The sequence below is a fragment of the Balaenoptera borealis genome, assembly GCF_965194805.1.
Source record: "Balaenoptera borealis genome assembly, chromosome: 9".
Lineage (NCBI taxonomy): Eukaryota > Metazoa > Chordata > Mammalia > Artiodactyla > Balaenopteridae > Balaenoptera > Balaenoptera borealis.
Window position 1 is genome coordinate 111,798,552 of NC_138873.1, and position 17,571 is coordinate 111,816,122.

The following is a 17,571-nucleotide window of genomic DNA, read 5'->3' on the forward strand; positions in this document are numbered from 1 at the left end:
TGCTAATGTAAATAAGGGAAATGTATCAAAATAGTTACCAAAAAGCGTGTAATATCTTAACTTTTTTTACCATAGTAAAATATATATAACATAAAATTTGCCTCTTTAACCATTTTCAGAAGTACAGTTCAGTGGCATTAATTACATTCATAACATTGTACAACCATCATAACTGTCTATTTCCAAAATTTTCATCACTCTAAACAGAGACTCTGTGACCATGAAGCAATAACTTTCCATTACCCCCTTCTGTTAGCAACCCTGGTAACCTCTAATCTACTTCTGATTTTCTGAATTTGCTTATTCTAGATATTTCATGTAAGTGGAATCATACAATATTTGTCCTTTTGTGTTTGCCTATTTCACTGAGCACAATGTTTTCAAGGTGCATCCATGCTGTAGCATGTATCAGAACTTTATTTCTTCTCATGGCTGAATAATATTCCATTGTATATATATGCCACATTTTGTTTGTTTATTCTTCTATTGATGATGCTTAGGTTATTTCTACCTTTTGGCTATTGTAACTAATGCTGCAATGAACACTGGTGTACACATATCTCTTTGAGTCCCTGTTTTCAGTTCTTTTGGGTATATATGTAGGATTGGAATTGCTGGGTCATATTCTAATTCTGTGTTTATATGTACCAATTTTACTCACTCTTTTAGCCTATTTTACTCACTCTTGCTAGCAATGAGTACTGTTCTTAAAAAATAGCATTGCTAATGGGATACATGCAAATATCTCGTTATTGAAGAGCTATCTCATTGATGTAATTTGCATCACTTTGATTATCGATAAGGTTGAATATTTTTCTGCTTATTCATAATTTGTGTTTCCTCTTTTGTGAACTGTCTCTTTGTGTTATTTTAAAAAATTTAGTTAACTGACTTTTTAAAAAAAAATTAATTTATTTATTTATTTTTGGCTGCGTTGGGTCTTCGTTGCTGTGTGTGGGGTTTCTCTAGTTGCAGCAAGCGGGGGCTACTCTTTGTTGTGGTGCGTGGGCTTCTCATTGCAGTGGCTTCTCTTGTGGCGGAGCACGGGCTCTAGGTGCGTGGGCTTCAGTAGTTGTGGCACGCAGTCTCAGTAGTTGTGGCACGTGGGCTCTAGAGTGCAGGCTCAGTAGCTGTGGCACACGGGCTTAGGTGCTCCATGGCACGCGGGATCTTCCTGGACCAAGGCTCGAACCTGTGTCCCCTGCATTGGCAGGCGGATTCTTAACCACTGTGCCACTAGGGAAGTCCCTAACTGACATTTTTTAGAACTTATATTAGCCATCAAATTGAACCCATTTATCTCTGTCAAAAGTATGAGTCATTTTTAATGCTGATCTCTACGTGTTGGTCTTGTCAACAAGCCCACACTTCTTAAGCATTCTGGATTGCTGAACAGAATAAAAATAAGTTTAAAAAAGAAATGTAATTTTGGCTGATTGAATTATGAACATGGCATGTACATATTCATTGTTCCTCCATTTGTGTCATTTTCAAATTTGATAAGCATATGGGCTGTCTCTTATCTAAGGTATATATCAGAACTGTTGAGAGGGCAGAACAGGTTGATATGAATGCATTCATTCCGTATATTTTATCTTTCCTTAGGTGGTCCATGAACTGGAACTTTATAACACAGGATATTATTTAGGCATGTTCATGAATTCTTTTGCAGTCTTTCAGGTATGTTTAGTTTGCTATATAATTTGAAAACATATTAATATATTTTACTGCTGCAAAGTTAATTTCAGAATCAATTATCTAAATTTTGAAATGTTAGCCTCTTATTAAATTTATTTAATTTAACCTTTTATTAAATGTGTTATATAAGTGTAATTTGAAATGGAAAGATAGTCATCCTTCTAGTTTTAAAAGCAAATAAATAAATTCACCATTAGAGAAATAATGGAATTTGTCATTATAATTTCTTTCTTTTATATCACTTCCCTTGACCTTGAAATGTCTCTTTCTTCATGTGAGAGTGTGTGTGTGTGTGTGTGTGTGTATATCTGTGCCTGGGTATGAGAGAGAGAATATATACTCATGTATGTACCTAAACTTTCAAAAATGAGCAAGAGTTAAAAAAAAAAAGGGAACTACTTTCACATGCTACACAAAAAACAAATGAGCAAGAGTGAGTTAGGAGTATGGGAGTCTGACAATTTAGAGGACATTTAAAGTTTTATTTAAAAGAAAATTAAAATTATTCTTTCTAGGAGTGTGGCCTCTGGGTGTTGACAGATGCAAACCTTGTGAAGGATTTCATTGATGTTTGTAAGTGAAATCTGGCAAAGTGCTTTTAAAGTAATTAAGTCTTTCATCTCAAGTGTTTATAGTTACTTATGTAAGTATGAATACTTTCTGGTTGAACATGAATATTGTAATTTTCATTTTCTGTTCTCTTATCCTACAGTGTTTGCAGTTTAATGTACTTGAAAGTACATCTGGACCATGACATGGAGTGTTTTTCACCTCCTGTCTAGATCTTTGTAATGAATGCTTTCCATTTGCTCTCTGTAATTTTTTGACATGGTTATATTTTTGGACATATTGGAAGATCTTATGCCTCCAATTTGTGTTGTAAACTGTGGTGTTATTTTGGAATCAGTTAAAAGGGGCAATGTATTTTTGAAACATTTTTGTTCTCTAGCTTTTCATTGTTCACCTAGAAAATAGCCCAGATGTCATAAAGTGTGCTGTCAAGACACACACACACACACACACACATACACATACACACGCATGCACGCACTTGTCTCCTCAATCTGAGTTCTTCGCGGGCAGAGTCACATCTGTACATCCTAGTTCCCTGGATTGCTAAATAGAGTTGACCACCCAACTAATTAAAAGAAGTGTGCTTTTAGGAAGAAGTCATAAAACATTTTGACTGAAGGAAATGTATAAATGAGACTGATTAATTCTAGAAGTTGTTCTCTTTTCTTTCAGGTAAAATCATACGAAATCATCTTGAAAGGCCACAGAACTATCATAGTTTCTATCCATGAATTCCCTGTTTCTGTCACTTGTTCCCAGTTAGTCCACACTAAGCCCCAGGCTCTCCAGCTTTGGGTTGTTTCTTGACACCACAGGACACCTGACCCTCTGTCCTGAAGTTATAAGAATAATTTTATAGTCTTAAAGATTTTATGAAATCATTATGATCTCTATGTATTAAAGACACGTGGCACATTTAGCTTTCTTCATGTAATCTATCCTAGGCAGCCTTCCAGACCAATCTATGCTTTTCCATTCTCTCTCTGTCAGTCTCAGCTTTTACCCATCTTTGTTGATGTTTGCTTATTGAATCCTGGTGCACACTGTAATACTCATTCTATTGTTTGTAATACTTATTGTAATCTTTACCTTTTCTGAGACCCTTCTACCTTTTCACTGTAACAGAAGAAGCCTGATACTCTTACTAGCATATTATGTTGCTAAAAACCTTCAAGTGATTGACATTAATTTCTCTGCCTCTTTTCTGGTTCAGGGTCAGTAGGTGCATAGGGTTCAGTGTTCTCTCAGCTACTTCAAGACCACTGTTCAACAACCCTCAGTTAAGAGCCCCTTATCATTTGAAGCTCAAAAAATTTCAATTACAGATCCTTTAATCAACATTCAGTCACCTACTTTCCCTTTCCCTCTGTATACATTGATGACTCTCACAGAAGATTCAGTCTTACTCCTTTGTGAAGGATTTGAATGTCCATGTGGGTGGCCCATCTAATGGGCACTGTCCCGTGATCACCACTGTGGCAGCAGTAGTTATAAGGTCACGTCATCACCTGACAACTGCCCTACCCCTAACTTTTCAAATGCCTGTCCTCCTACCTTGCATGTGCCCTCACTCCCCTAATTCTGTTAAATGTCTTCTTTGGTCTTGGCTTCTCCTGGTTATTCTGGGTCACCGTCTCCTTCTGCCCCTATTTGCCCCTAGTACCTGAACAACATGGTCAGTCAATTTGGTAGAATTCTTCCCTAGTCCCTTGTCCTTGCATGACATCTTTCCCATTAAACTCAACTCTGGAACACCCTGACTGTTTATCTTACCCCTGTTTCTGCACCCTGATGCCCCCAAAATAACCTTAAATTTGATATGTCACAAACCATCACTTTTCCCTAATATGATTTGACTGATATATGAGCTCTTGAGTTGATATGATTCCACATCTCTGTTAATGAAATTATCATCTACCCACATGTCCGCATCAGAAACCTGGAACTCATCCTTAATTCTTTCCTCTCTCTCTGTCAAATGTGGAACAGCATAGTGGTTAAGAAAGGAACTTGCCATTAAATACTTCTGACTTTGAATTCTGGCTTTATGACCCTGAGAAAATGCATTAAGCTCCCTAAACCTCAGGTTTCTCCCTGAATTATAGGAATAATAATATTACCTATATTACAGAGTTGTTAAGAGGTTACATCCAAAAGGATGTAAAGTGCGTAGCACATGTTTGGCACTCACAAGTCTGCAATTACCTATTGTCTTATCCCTCAGATCCAGTTTGTTCATTCATTATTCAGTAGATGATAGTAATTGCATGCCTGGCATGTAGGAGGCAATGGAGATTCCAGCTTGGTCTAGTGGGGCAAGACAGCACACAGAGGAGTAGGCTGAGGGGTGTGATGGGAGGTACAGCCTGCCGTGGGTGCACACAGAGGTCATCCAGCTGAGAGGCAGAGCAGGGTCGTTTCTCAAGGCTGTCCTTCCTCTCTCCTCGCTCATCAGCATGCCTCCTTGGGTGCCGCAGGAGCCCCCTGTTTCTCCTGCCTCATTCCCCCAGCTCTAAACCACTGTTCACACTGAGACCAGAGTTACCATTATAAAACATGGGTTAGATCGTGCTTCTAATTTGTTTTAAAACCTTCAGTAGGTCATCATTACTTAAAAGATCAAATCCAAATCCTTCAGCCTGGGATAACTGATATTTTAAAATCTGGACCCAAGCATTTGTTCTGTTCTCATTTTATGCCACTCTTCTCTAATACACATTGTCATATTCCAGACATGCCTTTGTACTTAGCTTATTTTTTTTCTCTTGTGTGAGATACTCTTTATCTGGAGGCGTAAGGAAATGGAATGCAGAAGACAGCGCAGAATGGGTTTTCTCCTCTAGCCATACCCTGTCCACCGTGCAGAGGCTGTAAAATCACCTGTTCTCTGCATGGTGGGCATTTGGCCTATGTGCGCTGTCACTCTTAGCATGTATTTGTCTGCCTCCTCTATAGACAATGGGTGGAGCTCATCACATTCATCTTGGTATCTTTGGTACCTTCTACACTATAATTTTTTTTGAAATAATTTTAGGCTTACAGAAAAGTTGAAAGAATAGAGACAGGTGTGTCTATATGTCAGCATGCCTCTTTTATAAGAAAAAAGCTAATAAACTGGATGATTTTAGCGTCTTGTGGATGGTGTAGCCAAAGGCAATCAGCACAAGGAATCTAAGAAGAGGAGAAGAGCAGAATGGGAGATAAGTTTAAAAACGTGCTTTAAGTTATTTTTTAGCAGCTGAACTCTAAGTAGTTTTTCAGGTATTGGTTGTAGGGCCATCAAACTTTTTTTTTTTTTTTTTCTGGCTCTGCCATAGTGGCCATGTGGCTAGGGTAAGTCACGTGACTTCTATGGGTCTCAGGTGCCCTGTAAAACGAGAGGATTGGACAAGACAAACTCTAAAGGCCCATCAGCTGAGAGGTGCTGTGATTCTGTGGACTAGATTTATGAACATTCTCTACAGTGGCGTTTTCCTAACAGTTGTCTATGTTTATTTTTAGATGACCGTATAGCGTTTTTGGAGGAAAATGAAGGATACTTGGTAGATTTTCATGACTTTTCTTTGGGTAGCAGTCCACGTGTCAGAAAGCATTTTCCAGAGACTTGGATTTGGCTAGACACCAGCATGGGGTAAACTTTTATAAAGTTCTTTGCCCATATATATTGTGTTTGGCCTTAGTTTTAAGTAAGTTTTGCCCTGTTTCTGATGTTTAAGTACAAACATAGAGTGATAAAGAACTAAATGGACCAAGAGTTTTTTAGAATGATATTTATTGTATTTAAATATAGTACTTAATAAAGCTGCATGTGAATTGTGGCAGTGAGAGTACCATCATGGAGAAGACTGGCCATTTTTCTAGTGAAGGGTGATTTTAAGTTCCCTGAAGTCTTGTGGTTCTCATGGGGGAAAGATTGCTGAGAATTCCTTTGTTGCCTTGGGATGGGAAGCGCTCATGATTATTCCCTCTGCCTTGTGGCTCCTCATAAAACATCCCTGTGAGCCACAGGAAGAAGGGGTGTGGACGTTGAAAAGAATTCAGCTTAGCTGACAAACTCTGTGCTACCTGGCGTGATGACTGAGCAGGTAAATCATGAAATCTACACATATTGTGAGTCAACTATTTACAGAAACTTGAAATAAGACACAAGTCAAACCTCAGAAAACAACAGCATAGACTAGGATACAGAGGGAAACTTTTATGCATATTGAGATAAACAAATTGGAGTTAAATTTGAAAAAGTGTATTATCTATACAAAATTTATGAAAAATGATGTTTATTCTGAAGATATAAACATTGTAGAAAGATTTTATTGGAATATGGATCAGTCTGCAGTGTTATGACCTTATTATGACCTATTCCTTGAGAACTTGGGGTCTACTGTTTTATGCTTAAATCTTTAAAACAATTTAGATATGTAAATGATTTGGAAAATTAAAATTCTTCCGAAACATGGTTTTAGGTTATGTTGGCCAATTTTGAAATGTGTCAGTTCTCGGTTTGGTGACTTTTATATTTATCTTGACTTCAGTTCCAGGACTTCCCAAGAATTTGAAGTTACTGTACCTGATTCTATCACTTCTTGGGTTGCAACTGCTTTTGTGATCTCTGAGGATTTAGGTCTTGGACTCACCACTACTCCAGTGGAGGTAGTATATTAAAGGGCTGCTGATAAATGGTACAGTGCCACGAAGCAAAGAAAGTGTCAGCTCCTCAATGGATTTTAAAAAAGTGATTGCTGATGATGTTGATCACAGTTTAGAGATTCCTTGGCGTTTCCTTTTTTGTTTTTCATCTGTTTTACACTTTAGAATGTGAGCTGTATTAAACTGCTAAATATGCTAGCTCTGTATTAAGATTTGGATAGAAAGTTTATTATTGACTGAGCCCAACCACTTCCAAAGGCCAGAAGAGAGAGAATATTTCCGTGCGTCCCTCTTTAAGGACAAGCAGAACTTCTCAGAATGTCCCCTAGCAAACATTCCTTCACATCTCTTTGGTCAAATTACATCTCATGTCGCTTCCTAAACCCATCACTGACAAGAGGAATGTAATGGCCGTGACTGGTCTTAGACCAGTAGCTTTCACCTCTGTCATACCTGAAGCCACCTTTTTATAACAGCTATTCTTTCTGTCCCTCTACCATCTATGCAAAATGAAATGCGTAGAAAATATAATATACCTGCACACTCAATTTTAAAAAAAATCAATAAGATGCCCTAAGTGAAATAGTGAGGAGAAATAAAAGGAAAGTAATGTATAATAAAATAATATACTTTTCAGTATGTAAGTGACCAGGCCTAGTTACACTAGAAGGCATAGTACCATATTTGAATATTTACACCGTGCATAGAATCACCCTATGTGTAACAGCTGCACATGCAGTTTGATATACGTGTATTGTTTTAGCAACTCAAAAACCTTGAGTGGTGCTGCCTGAGGTGATGTAAAGTTTTGAAATAGTGAACAAGTTTTGAAAGAGTTACAAAACAAAGTGTAGTTTCCTCTTGATTTACAAAATAGTTGTATACTGACAGATGTTTTGGGTTTATATATACGTTGGAATTAGGTTGTAAGCCCAGGTCATTATAAGCAGGTACTTTATCTACATGAAGGAACATTCAAGAATCATGAGGGACACGGAACAATTCTTCCTTGTCTGGGACTGTCCTGAGCACGCAGACCTTCACCCACTAAGTGCCAAGAGCACACTATTGTGACAGTCTGATGCTTCCACAAATGTCCAAATAAACCTCTAGGAGGGGATTAACTGCTGCCAGTGAGAAGCGTGGCCACTGCTATCAGAGTTGGGTGACCAATGAGGAAGCACAAGTATGTGTATGTATATGTTACAGGGTAGCAGGCAAAACATCATTTAGACTTTTCACATGAGTCCAAAACAGATGCTGTTTCATTTGGCCAGTGGCTTTAGAAGAAGAATGGTAGAATCAACATGGCAGAGTAGAAGAAGAGAGACTTAGCTGTGGCCTCAGACACGCTGGGATCCAGTTCTGGCTCCTACACTCTGCAGCAGTGTGATCTTGTACCGGTTACAGAGATGTCTGAGCTTCAGATTTCTTTTCTGTAAAACATGATCATAACACCTGCCTACGTAGGTGTAATGACTAAATGAAATAATTTGTGTCAAGTCCCTGGTTCCTGGTAGCCATTTCATAAAATGTAGTGGTTACTCTGTTAAATAACATAAATCAAATCAATGTGCCCCCATTCATTTGGGATAGGTTGCTGTGTGCTTTCTGTTGGTAGGCAAGTGGACATTTCTATGTGAAGTTAGTTATAAGCGTCACAGGTTTTGTGAGATTTGCTTTTAATTGCATAAAGTGTGAAGTACTTGGACTTGAATAAAATCTGTATTCATTGTCTTCTTTTCAGCTCCAATCCTTCCAACCGTTTTTCATTTTTTTGAATCTTCCCTACTCTGTTATCAGAGGTGAAGAATTTGCTTTGGAAGTAACCATATTCAATTATTTGAAAGATGCCACTGAGGTAATATACTAATCATCATTTACACTTCAGGAAAAAAATGAAGAAAACATGCGGGGATTGGGTTATGTAGTGTTTGGGCATCTAAGCCTTCTATACATTTCTGGGAGATTGAAAATAGCCAGACTTGGCCCACAATTTCTTCTGCTTGTTAATGTCGAAGGATATCCCTAGCATGTCCAAGCATCCTTGCCTTAATTTCTAGCACGGGTTCTCTGCTTTAGTCATGCAACTTCGTCTCTGTGGCATGTCTTTCTCTTTCCTGCCCACCCTCCCTGCATTTTTCCCCTACTCTCCTCCCACATCTAGAATGTGTCGCCGCTTCTCACTGCTGTTCTGTGCCCATGGCAGGTGGCAAGAATTTATTCCTTTCGAGACCCGGTTTGAAAGTAAGGTGTCTTTCCTGAGGAATGTCACCCATGCTGTTGTGCCTGTGTTTATATTCTGTTTTCAAGGCTTTGTCTTTTGAGTCATGGCCCGGTGTCTCCTTAGCTAGTCAGTTCCCTGTAAGGCAGGGGTAGGCCCACTGTTTGTCCTGTGCCTGCAGTAGTGTAAACGAAATGATTTTTCCTCCCGGAGTAGGTAGGGATTGTAATTAACCTTATTACCTGAAAATGCCATAACCTCTTTAAGCACTATGTCTAGAGAGTAAACTGTTTCTTATTTTCTAATTTTACTTTTTAATCTTGTCAACATGGTCCAGTGTAGAGAGCAAAAGTCAGAAGGCCCACATTCAATGTCTAGCTCCTCCACTTACCAGCAAATAACTTAATTGCAGTTTACTCATCTGTCAGGTAGGAAATATTTTGAGAAACAGATGAGAAAATAAATGGGAAAACAATTCATAAAATCTAAGACCCAGAGGAATGTGATTCTTGATGAGCCTGGCAACTTTGACATATTTTATGAAAGTTTACAACCGACATGTGTTTCAGGACTAGTGTCTGAGTCATGCTTTTCTTGGAATAATTTTAGCAGAGACTGTCAATGAATGTAATAACATTTCATCCTGTTTGCCTCAGGCTTTTCTGATGGGACCAGTGTCCCAGGATGACATAGATGAGTCAGGCTGGTGGCAGTACCATGACATGAAATAACATTTTTGGGTACCTCCTTTCACTCAGGCTTCGGAAAATGAGAGAATTTAATGTTAGTGGGAGTTTAATGTTAGAAATGGAACTGAAGAATGCCATTTCCCCACATGTCTTGAGGTAGATGGAGAAAGCATAGGAAAGAAACTAGGTTTTTCCTGACACCCTTTCACCCTCCCCTTGGCTGAACCTTTCTGTCTCATTTTTCTCTAGTGTCGGGCCTCATAGATTTAACTGCACTTAGAGCAACATTTTACTGGGGAGCAATTTATTATACAAAAGCTGTGATGATTTTTTCTTCCAGGTTAAGGTAATCATTGAGAAAAGTGACGCGTTTGATATTCTAATGGCTTCGAATGAAATAAATGCCACAGGACACCAGCAGACGGTTCTGGTTCCCAGTGAGGATGGGGCAACTGTTCTTTTCCCGGTCAGGCCAACACATCTGGGGGAAATGCCCATCACAGTCACAGCTGTTTCACCTGCTGCTTCCGATGCTGTCACCCAGAGGATTTTAGTGAAGGTAAATACTTGAAGTCTAAATAAATAGAATGGAAATACATAATTGAAAAGGAAGCAGAAGGTGGTTTTTCTCTTGGTTAAATTTGTTTTCAAGACTGAGTAGGTCATCTTCTCCACCCTCCTGGTAATGCCTAATGGTTTTCTCATCTGAATGTAAAAATATATCACGTATGTTTTTAAAGGTAATTGCCAACGTCTTCTTTAAATTTATGGTATGACTATAAGGCAAGTTACATTTACAGTCTGTGTGACATTGGGATCCTATTAAATCATGCCAAGTTGATAAGTAGATTTTGAATTTTGGAATTCCTCAGTACAGGTAGAAGAGGTTTTGTACGTTTTTTCAGGGAAGACAGTATGCACAAAAAGACAGCTCAGCACAGTAGATAAGCACTTGTGTTCTGGAGTAAGACAGCTCTGGGTTTCATCCCACCTTTGTCAAGGGTGCCTTTGCACAAGGTACTTAACCTCTGTCTTTGGATAATAAAAGGACCTACCTCAGAGGGTTTCTCATCACCTTTTCATCTTCTCCTTTATCATTTCCATTACCATTCTATGAAATGTTTTGACTAATTTAACTAGAAAGGAAACATTTGTTAACAGATTTGAAGCAATAATCAAGACACTGTAGGTACTTATCTAACCATATACCGGCCAGATGATTGACTTATTATCTGCATATAGTTCTCTGTAAACAGATGAGTAGGGACCATGTTAATCATGTTCCTTTTTATCAACAGGCTGAAGGAATAGAAAAATCATATTCACAATCCGTCTTATTAGACCTGACCGACAGCAAGCTACAAACTACCCTGAAAACTTTGAGTTTCTCCTTTCCTCCTCATATAGTGAGTGGTAGTGAGAGAGTTCAGATCACTGCAATTGGTAAGAACAGATTATATCACCATCACTACTGGTTTATTTGTATATGATACTATATATTTTTCATTTATTTGTAGGTATCTTTTCTTTTTTTAATTACTTTTTCAAATTGAAGTATAGTTGATTTACATTGTTTCAGGTGTACAGCAAAGTGCTACAGTTATACATATATGTATATATATTCTCTTTCAGATTCTTTTCTGAAAAAGAGTAGTTTATTACAAGATAGTTTATAGTTTATTACAAGATATTGAATATAGTTCCCTGTGCTATAAGTAGGTCCTTATTTAGGTGTATTTTCTTATTTAATCCTAATGAGAAGAAGTTACAAAAAGTTTTTAGCTGGTGCCAACCACTGATTACAGTAGGAAGGCAGGTAAGATGTGTGTCCTGGACCAGTTCTTCTCAGTCTTCAAGGTGCATGTGAATCACCTGGGGAGCTTGTGTGAAGGCAGACCCTGGCTTGGGAGGCCTGGGGCGGGGCCTTGGATTCTGCATTTCTAACAAGCTCCCAGGCAATGCCGGTGCTTCCGTTGTGCAGACCACACTCTCGTATGGTTATCCTGCCTCTGTGGCTCTCGACCACTGGTGAATATCCCTTCTGTGGAGCTTTGGAAATACACAAATATCTGGGATCCACTCTCGAGCTACTCAGTCAGAATCTCTTGGGCTGTGGCTGGGGCATGTATGTTTTGAAAAGGTTCCACGAGTGCTTCTGGTAACCAGAGGTTGAGGACCACTGCCTCTAGCAGTTCCCTGTGCAGACACAAGTACCCTTTACAGTTTGAAGCTACCCACTGACTTAGTCACCCTCTCCTAGGTACCTTCTGGTAACCCCAAAGTCCTTTCAACTATTAGACAGAGCTTCCACACAGATGGCTTATTTATGTGGTTGTGCTTTGCAAATAACTGAAAGAAATATTTAGATGAATGACATCTAACTATCGGGTTGGTCAAAAGGTTCGTTAGGGTTTTTCCGTAAGATGTAACGAAACTTTTTGGCCAACCCAATAGTTTAGATCTTTGAGGTGTCAGGACTTAAGGCACCTTTTCAGAGGTTCTTTTAAATCTCCCCTGCAAGTGTAATGCTTTTTATTATAACCTCAAACAACCAGTTCCCCTAGAGAGGACTTTTTTGGGAGACTTAGATATAATTCTTAAAAAGAATTAAATAAGCTTTCTATTTAGGGGAATACATTCTGCCTAAGAACCTCCCACAGTGCCAGGATGCTGGGAGATGATGTGGTACACACGCACACACACACGGAGGAAAGAAGCCTTGAAGTTTAAGTGTGTACCATCGCTCCTTATGTTGGAATGAGTCTGCTGTTGTTATTGAAGTGCTCTGAGGTTTAATTTTCAAGCTTGATTTAAATAACGGTTTTTCAAGTGTTATTTTTATATGGGATTTATATATTTTAAAAAAACCTATTTGGTAGCCCAGATGTGTGAATATTAGCTTGCTTCTTTGGATTTTGAGAGTCTAAGTTTATGTTCACTTTGAATATTAAAAACATAACCTGCAGTAGTAATAAAAATAAAAAACATAACCTGCAGTGGTATTTATCTCTCTGTGTTAATATCTAAAGTTTGAGACATCATACGCTAGCATGGTTGTAGCATACCCACCTGAAGATCTTCCTCTCTTTTTCGGATTCATTTTTTTTGGAGCAGATTTTTACTAGGTGTTTGGACTTGGAATGGTGTAAGTTTCTAAAATAAACCACATTGACCAATATTCTTCTCTATACAGTTCAACCATAGTGAGGTCAGAATTAGAACTCAGCCTTTACATTTCTAAATTCTTATTTTCTTGAGTTATGGTGTTAGACTGTGGTTAGAGGAATGTGGGTAAGCGTGTATTTTGTTTAACTTTATATTACTAACTTTGAAGAATATTTTTAATCCTTTTGATCCTGAGATTTATTGAAACGCTTATATTTGTTAGTTCTACTTTGTTGTTGATAGATAGAGCACATTGAAAAAATACCACAACCCTGCCCTGAAAAACATCATTTCTCAAGAATTTGTAGTGTATTAGTAAGGAAATCAAAATAAAGTTCTATTTACGTGAAGAATATTAAGAATAAAACATTTCTTTCCCATGTAAGAATGATGGTTTCCTAATGCAATTCCTGACATTTTTGTTCAGAAATTTTATTTTAAACTTGGTTTTTGCTTATATGTGCTGTATCTTTGAGCCAAGTCTCCTAATTTGTCACATAATCTACAAGTTCAGTACCACTGTATTGTCATTTATTTGACCAGTCTTCCTAAAAGCTTGATGTAAAGTTTCTATAAATACTATGTTCCACGCAGTGGAATAGTCATATTGCTTCAGTGTCAGATGCTTTCTGCTCTCAGTGGACATCTCTTTGCCACCAGGAGGTACAGTTACTGAGGATTTGCTGCATGTCATGAATATCTTGTGCTTTCAGGAGATATTCTCGGTTCTTCCATCAGTGGCTTAACCTCACTAATTCGAATGCCTTATGGCTGTGGCGAACAGAACATGATAAATTTTGCTCCAAATATTTACGTTTTGGATTACCTGACTAAAAAGAAACAACTGACTGAGAATTTAAAAGAAAAAGCCCTTTCCTTTATGAGACAAGGTAAGCATTTTAGAAACATACTTTTGTGTGTAAAAATACATTTATTCTTTTCTTTTTTTTTTTTTTCGGTCAGAGTTGACTCTAGACCGTATTTCAAAATAGACAGATTTTGTCTTTGCTCTGTGATTGTGGCACTAGATGGTGTGGAATGTGCTAGAAGTGTGGGCAGTGGGACGCTGCCACCACTCGTCCGTCCTCAGCTCAGGGCTCACTGATTGCTGCTAAGATGTTTGTTAAGGAGTTTGTTCCTGGAGGGGTTTGTACTTTCATAAGGGATTGGAAATTTAAAGCCACTCAAAGATCTGAAGGAATGAGTATTCATTCCACATTTCTAGAGCACCTCTTAGGGCCAGGGTCAGTTCCAGTGCTGAGGAAGCAGGAAGTCAGGTCTTTCCTCCCAGGGAAGTCCTTGTTCAGTGGAGAAAGGCCACTGGTAAACACACGAGACTTCCTGTGGTGGGGACCTCCTCAGCGCATTTAACATTTCAAGTAGTTGGGGGGTTAGGGGAGAAGGGTGTGTATGGGGGCCCCTGCTGGCCACTCGGGAAACGCCACACCGGTGACGAATCTGCCCTGGCTCCTGGAGAGGCTGATTCTGTTTGCAGACACAGGCTCTGTGTCTACAAGTTGCTAATAACAACAGATAACATCGGTTTACGCTTACTATGTGGCAGGCAGTGTTCTAAGCACCTTGCATAATATCTCACTTACTGGTCACAATCAGTATGACTATCATCTTCCTATTTTTACAGACGAAGCAACTCAGGCACAGAAAAGTTACCTAACTTGCTAGGGTCACATAACAAGTGATGGCAGAGCTGGGATTTGAACTCACTCTCTGGCCCCAGAGACCCATGCTCTATTTGTGTCCATACTTAGGAGAAAATGGACAGTTGTGAGGCATTTTGAATAATAATGATGTAGACTTGATTTGCTCAAATATTCCAAAAGCCAGCCACCCAAAGTCACAGTCTGTGCTTTGTGCGTCGCAGTTTGGAAGCTCTGTGCTTCCATTAGGGGACCTCTAGCAAGACCTCTGTGTAGCTGAGTTCATCATTCTGCACAGTTTGGGGTACTTGCTTACTGATGAAGATTAGACTGGTTCAGGCAAAATAATAGGAAAATGCTTGTTCAGTATAATCTACAAATTGAATCAACACTTTCCACCCTAACTTTTCATTTTTTTTTTATTTATTTTTTTTTACAATGAATGGGTTAAAATGCCAATAGAGGCAAGCTGTTAGTGGTTTGGCTAACTTTTCCACAGTTAAGAATTAGAAAGCTTAGTAAAGACATTATTTTAACGTGGGCTTTTTTTCTAGGTTCCCTCATTATGTAGAGACATGTTTATCCTAAACTAAATTCTATGTAATAATGATAATAACTAACTCTATTTGTTTTACAAATGTTTTCATTTAATTCTCACAAAAACCCTTGGAGGTAGGTGTACTGTTATTATTTCCCTTTTGCAGATGAGGAAACTGAGGCGCAGGGAGGCTAAATAACTTACCCATTGTTCCCCTGGTGGTCTGACTCTGTAGTTCATGGTCAGAACGCCATGAGATAGCGTTAATTTGCAACGTTCTTAGGTTGTTGGAAGCAATAGGAGAGGATGCAGGAGGGGCAGGAATTGGGCCAAGATGCTTCAGTATGACCAAAGTGCAAGAGGTCTCAATGGGTGTTCTGATAAAATAGTAGGAGAGGACCATGGGTCCCGTAGGAAAGGAGAAACCAGAGGTTAGCATCTGGGTGTCAGGTTAGACCAGAGGGAGCTGTAAGATGTTGGGTCCAAGGGGCTGAGCTGCAGTCAGTGTCCTGAGTGCCCCCTGGGCTAGGCTGGCAGACGAGGGCTGAGTGCAAGTAAGGGAGCTGCGAGTCAGGACTCGCCTGCTGTGTGGGAGGCCACACTTAAGGGAGGCCAGCGTTGGGATCAGGGCTGTGTGTGACCCGAGTTCTGCTGTATAGGAGATAGTGATATAGTTTCCCTCAGATTAGAGCTAGGCCTTGCAGGCATTTATGACATCTCAGGCCCAGGTCCTTAAGTCCTCTAGGAAATTCTCAAAGATCTAGCAATCGGTACTTTCTATACTGAGCTGCCCATTACAAATTATTCTCCTTTCTGCGTATGTTTGTGAATCAGTCATTTTTTTTTTCAGTTTAGCTATTAATTTATTTAAAGAGAATGGTAAAAAATCAAATGTTTTATCATATATGTAGAAAACATATGTTATTAATTTTTCAAGAAAAATGGTACTTATATACTTAGATATTTCCCCTGTGATTTCCAGGTACTTATGGTCTTTATATAATGCATCTTTGCATGTCCCCTACCTGGAATGGTCTTCATGAACTGTGAACTATGTTTGCTTGATAAAATCTACTGATTATTAAAGTGAATCAGTCATATTTTAAGTATATAAATACAAGAGCTGCTTCTTCCAAGTTTGGTTATAATTAAGTTTAAGCAGTGGTACCAGGGGCTCTGTTTGGTATAGTGTGTGCCACGCTAAAATCAGGTGAGATCTTTGCATGTTGCCATATATTTAAAGAGATGAGTAAAAAATATTTTCACAATTTAATTCAGCACCTTTTTAAGACAAGATTCTGACTTGTATTTGAAATTTAGTTTGGCTAGTTTCAGGTAGGGAGTATGTAGGACCTAGACTGGTGCTTTATAACTTGATACACATTCTTTAGGATATTTTAATAAAATAAAGTAAAATATTTTCAAAAATGCCATTGATTGCATATTTTATTTGCTTTATGACCTATAATGTTGGCTAATCAAATATCAATGCTTTAAAGAGACAGAATAAATTTTATAGTTTGAACCATTTAAGGAACAATAATTCATGCCTTAAAAGTAATTTGAGTTTCTGTCCTAGACACTTTGCTCTGGGTTAGTAGATGCCCTAAAAAATGAACAGTCCAAATCCTCAGTATCTGTTTTTTTTTTAAAAGGAGCGCTGGTCCCCAGGCCCGTCCTGGCGAGGTAGGTGCCAGAATGCAATTTCAAAGCAACCCTGCATTGCTTGGGAGGCTTCATCACATTTGCTGGTTGTCAGAAGGCACAGAGCAGCCAGAGGGCAGAAAAAGCTTTGTGGGCAGAAAGAAGAGCAGCTGTGAGGTGGGCGAGTCCCACCAAGGGAGAGGTAGAGCCGTGGTTACAGCACCGGCGGTGGAGACCGTGAGGCCCGGGCCCTGAATCCTGCCTCCTGCTCTGGGCTGGTTTCCGCAGCCTCGTCTTTCCACCTATAAGACATGGGTAAATAAGTAGCCACTTCTTAGGGCTGTTTTGAAGACTAAAGGAGGTATTTTAACACATAGTAAATGCCCAGTAACTGTCAGCTATAATCTAGTGAGTGGCATCTAACGAGGGAGATAGGGTCTAAAGTCAGCAAGTAAGGGGCTTCCCTGGTGGCGCAGTAGTTGAGAGTCTGCCTGCCAATGCAGGGGACACGGGTTCGAGCCCTGGTCTGGGAAGATCCCACATGCCGCGGAGCAACTAGGCCCGTGAGCCACAACTACTGAGCCTGCGCGTCTGGAGCCTGTGCTCCGCAACAAGAGAGGCCGCGATAGTGAGAGGCCCGCGCACCGCGATGAAGAGTGGCCCCCGCTTGCCGCAACTAGAGGAAGCCCTCGCACAGAAACGAAGACACAACACAGCCATAAATTAAAAAAAAAA

General features: G+C 39.2%; 1 protein-coding gene and 1 long non-coding RNA gene across 3 annotated transcripts in view; one reads left to right on the plus strand and one right to left on the minus strand.

The window, feature by feature from the left end:
• The window catches only part of LOC309634743, a 632,894-nt gene that overhangs the window by 257,892 nt on the left and 357,431 nt on the right, over positions 1 to 17,571 (minus strand). The window lies entirely within an intron of this gene.
• CD109 (CD109 molecule) overlaps positions 1 to 17,571 on the plus strand; it is a 132,608-nt gene that overhangs the window by 91,089 nt on the left and 23,948 nt on the right. For both annotated transcript variants that reach the window (XM_082405031.1, XM_082405032.1), the window contains 8 exons: positions 1,606 to 1,680; positions 2,214 to 2,271; positions 5,773 to 5,902; positions 6,804 to 6,921; positions 8,666 to 8,779; positions 10,172 to 10,390; positions 11,130 to 11,274; positions 13,710 to 13,886. In XM_082405031.1, coding sequence (XP_082261157.1) covers positions 1,606 to 1,680; positions 2,214 to 2,271; positions 5,773 to 5,902; positions 6,804 to 6,921; positions 8,666 to 8,779; positions 10,172 to 10,390; positions 11,130 to 11,274; positions 13,710 to 13,886 — 1,036 coding nt within the window. The remainder of the gene's footprint in view (positions 1 to 1,605; positions 1,681 to 2,213; positions 2,272 to 5,772; positions 5,903 to 6,803; positions 6,922 to 8,665; positions 8,780 to 10,171; positions 10,391 to 11,129; positions 11,275 to 13,709; positions 13,887 to 17,571) is intronic.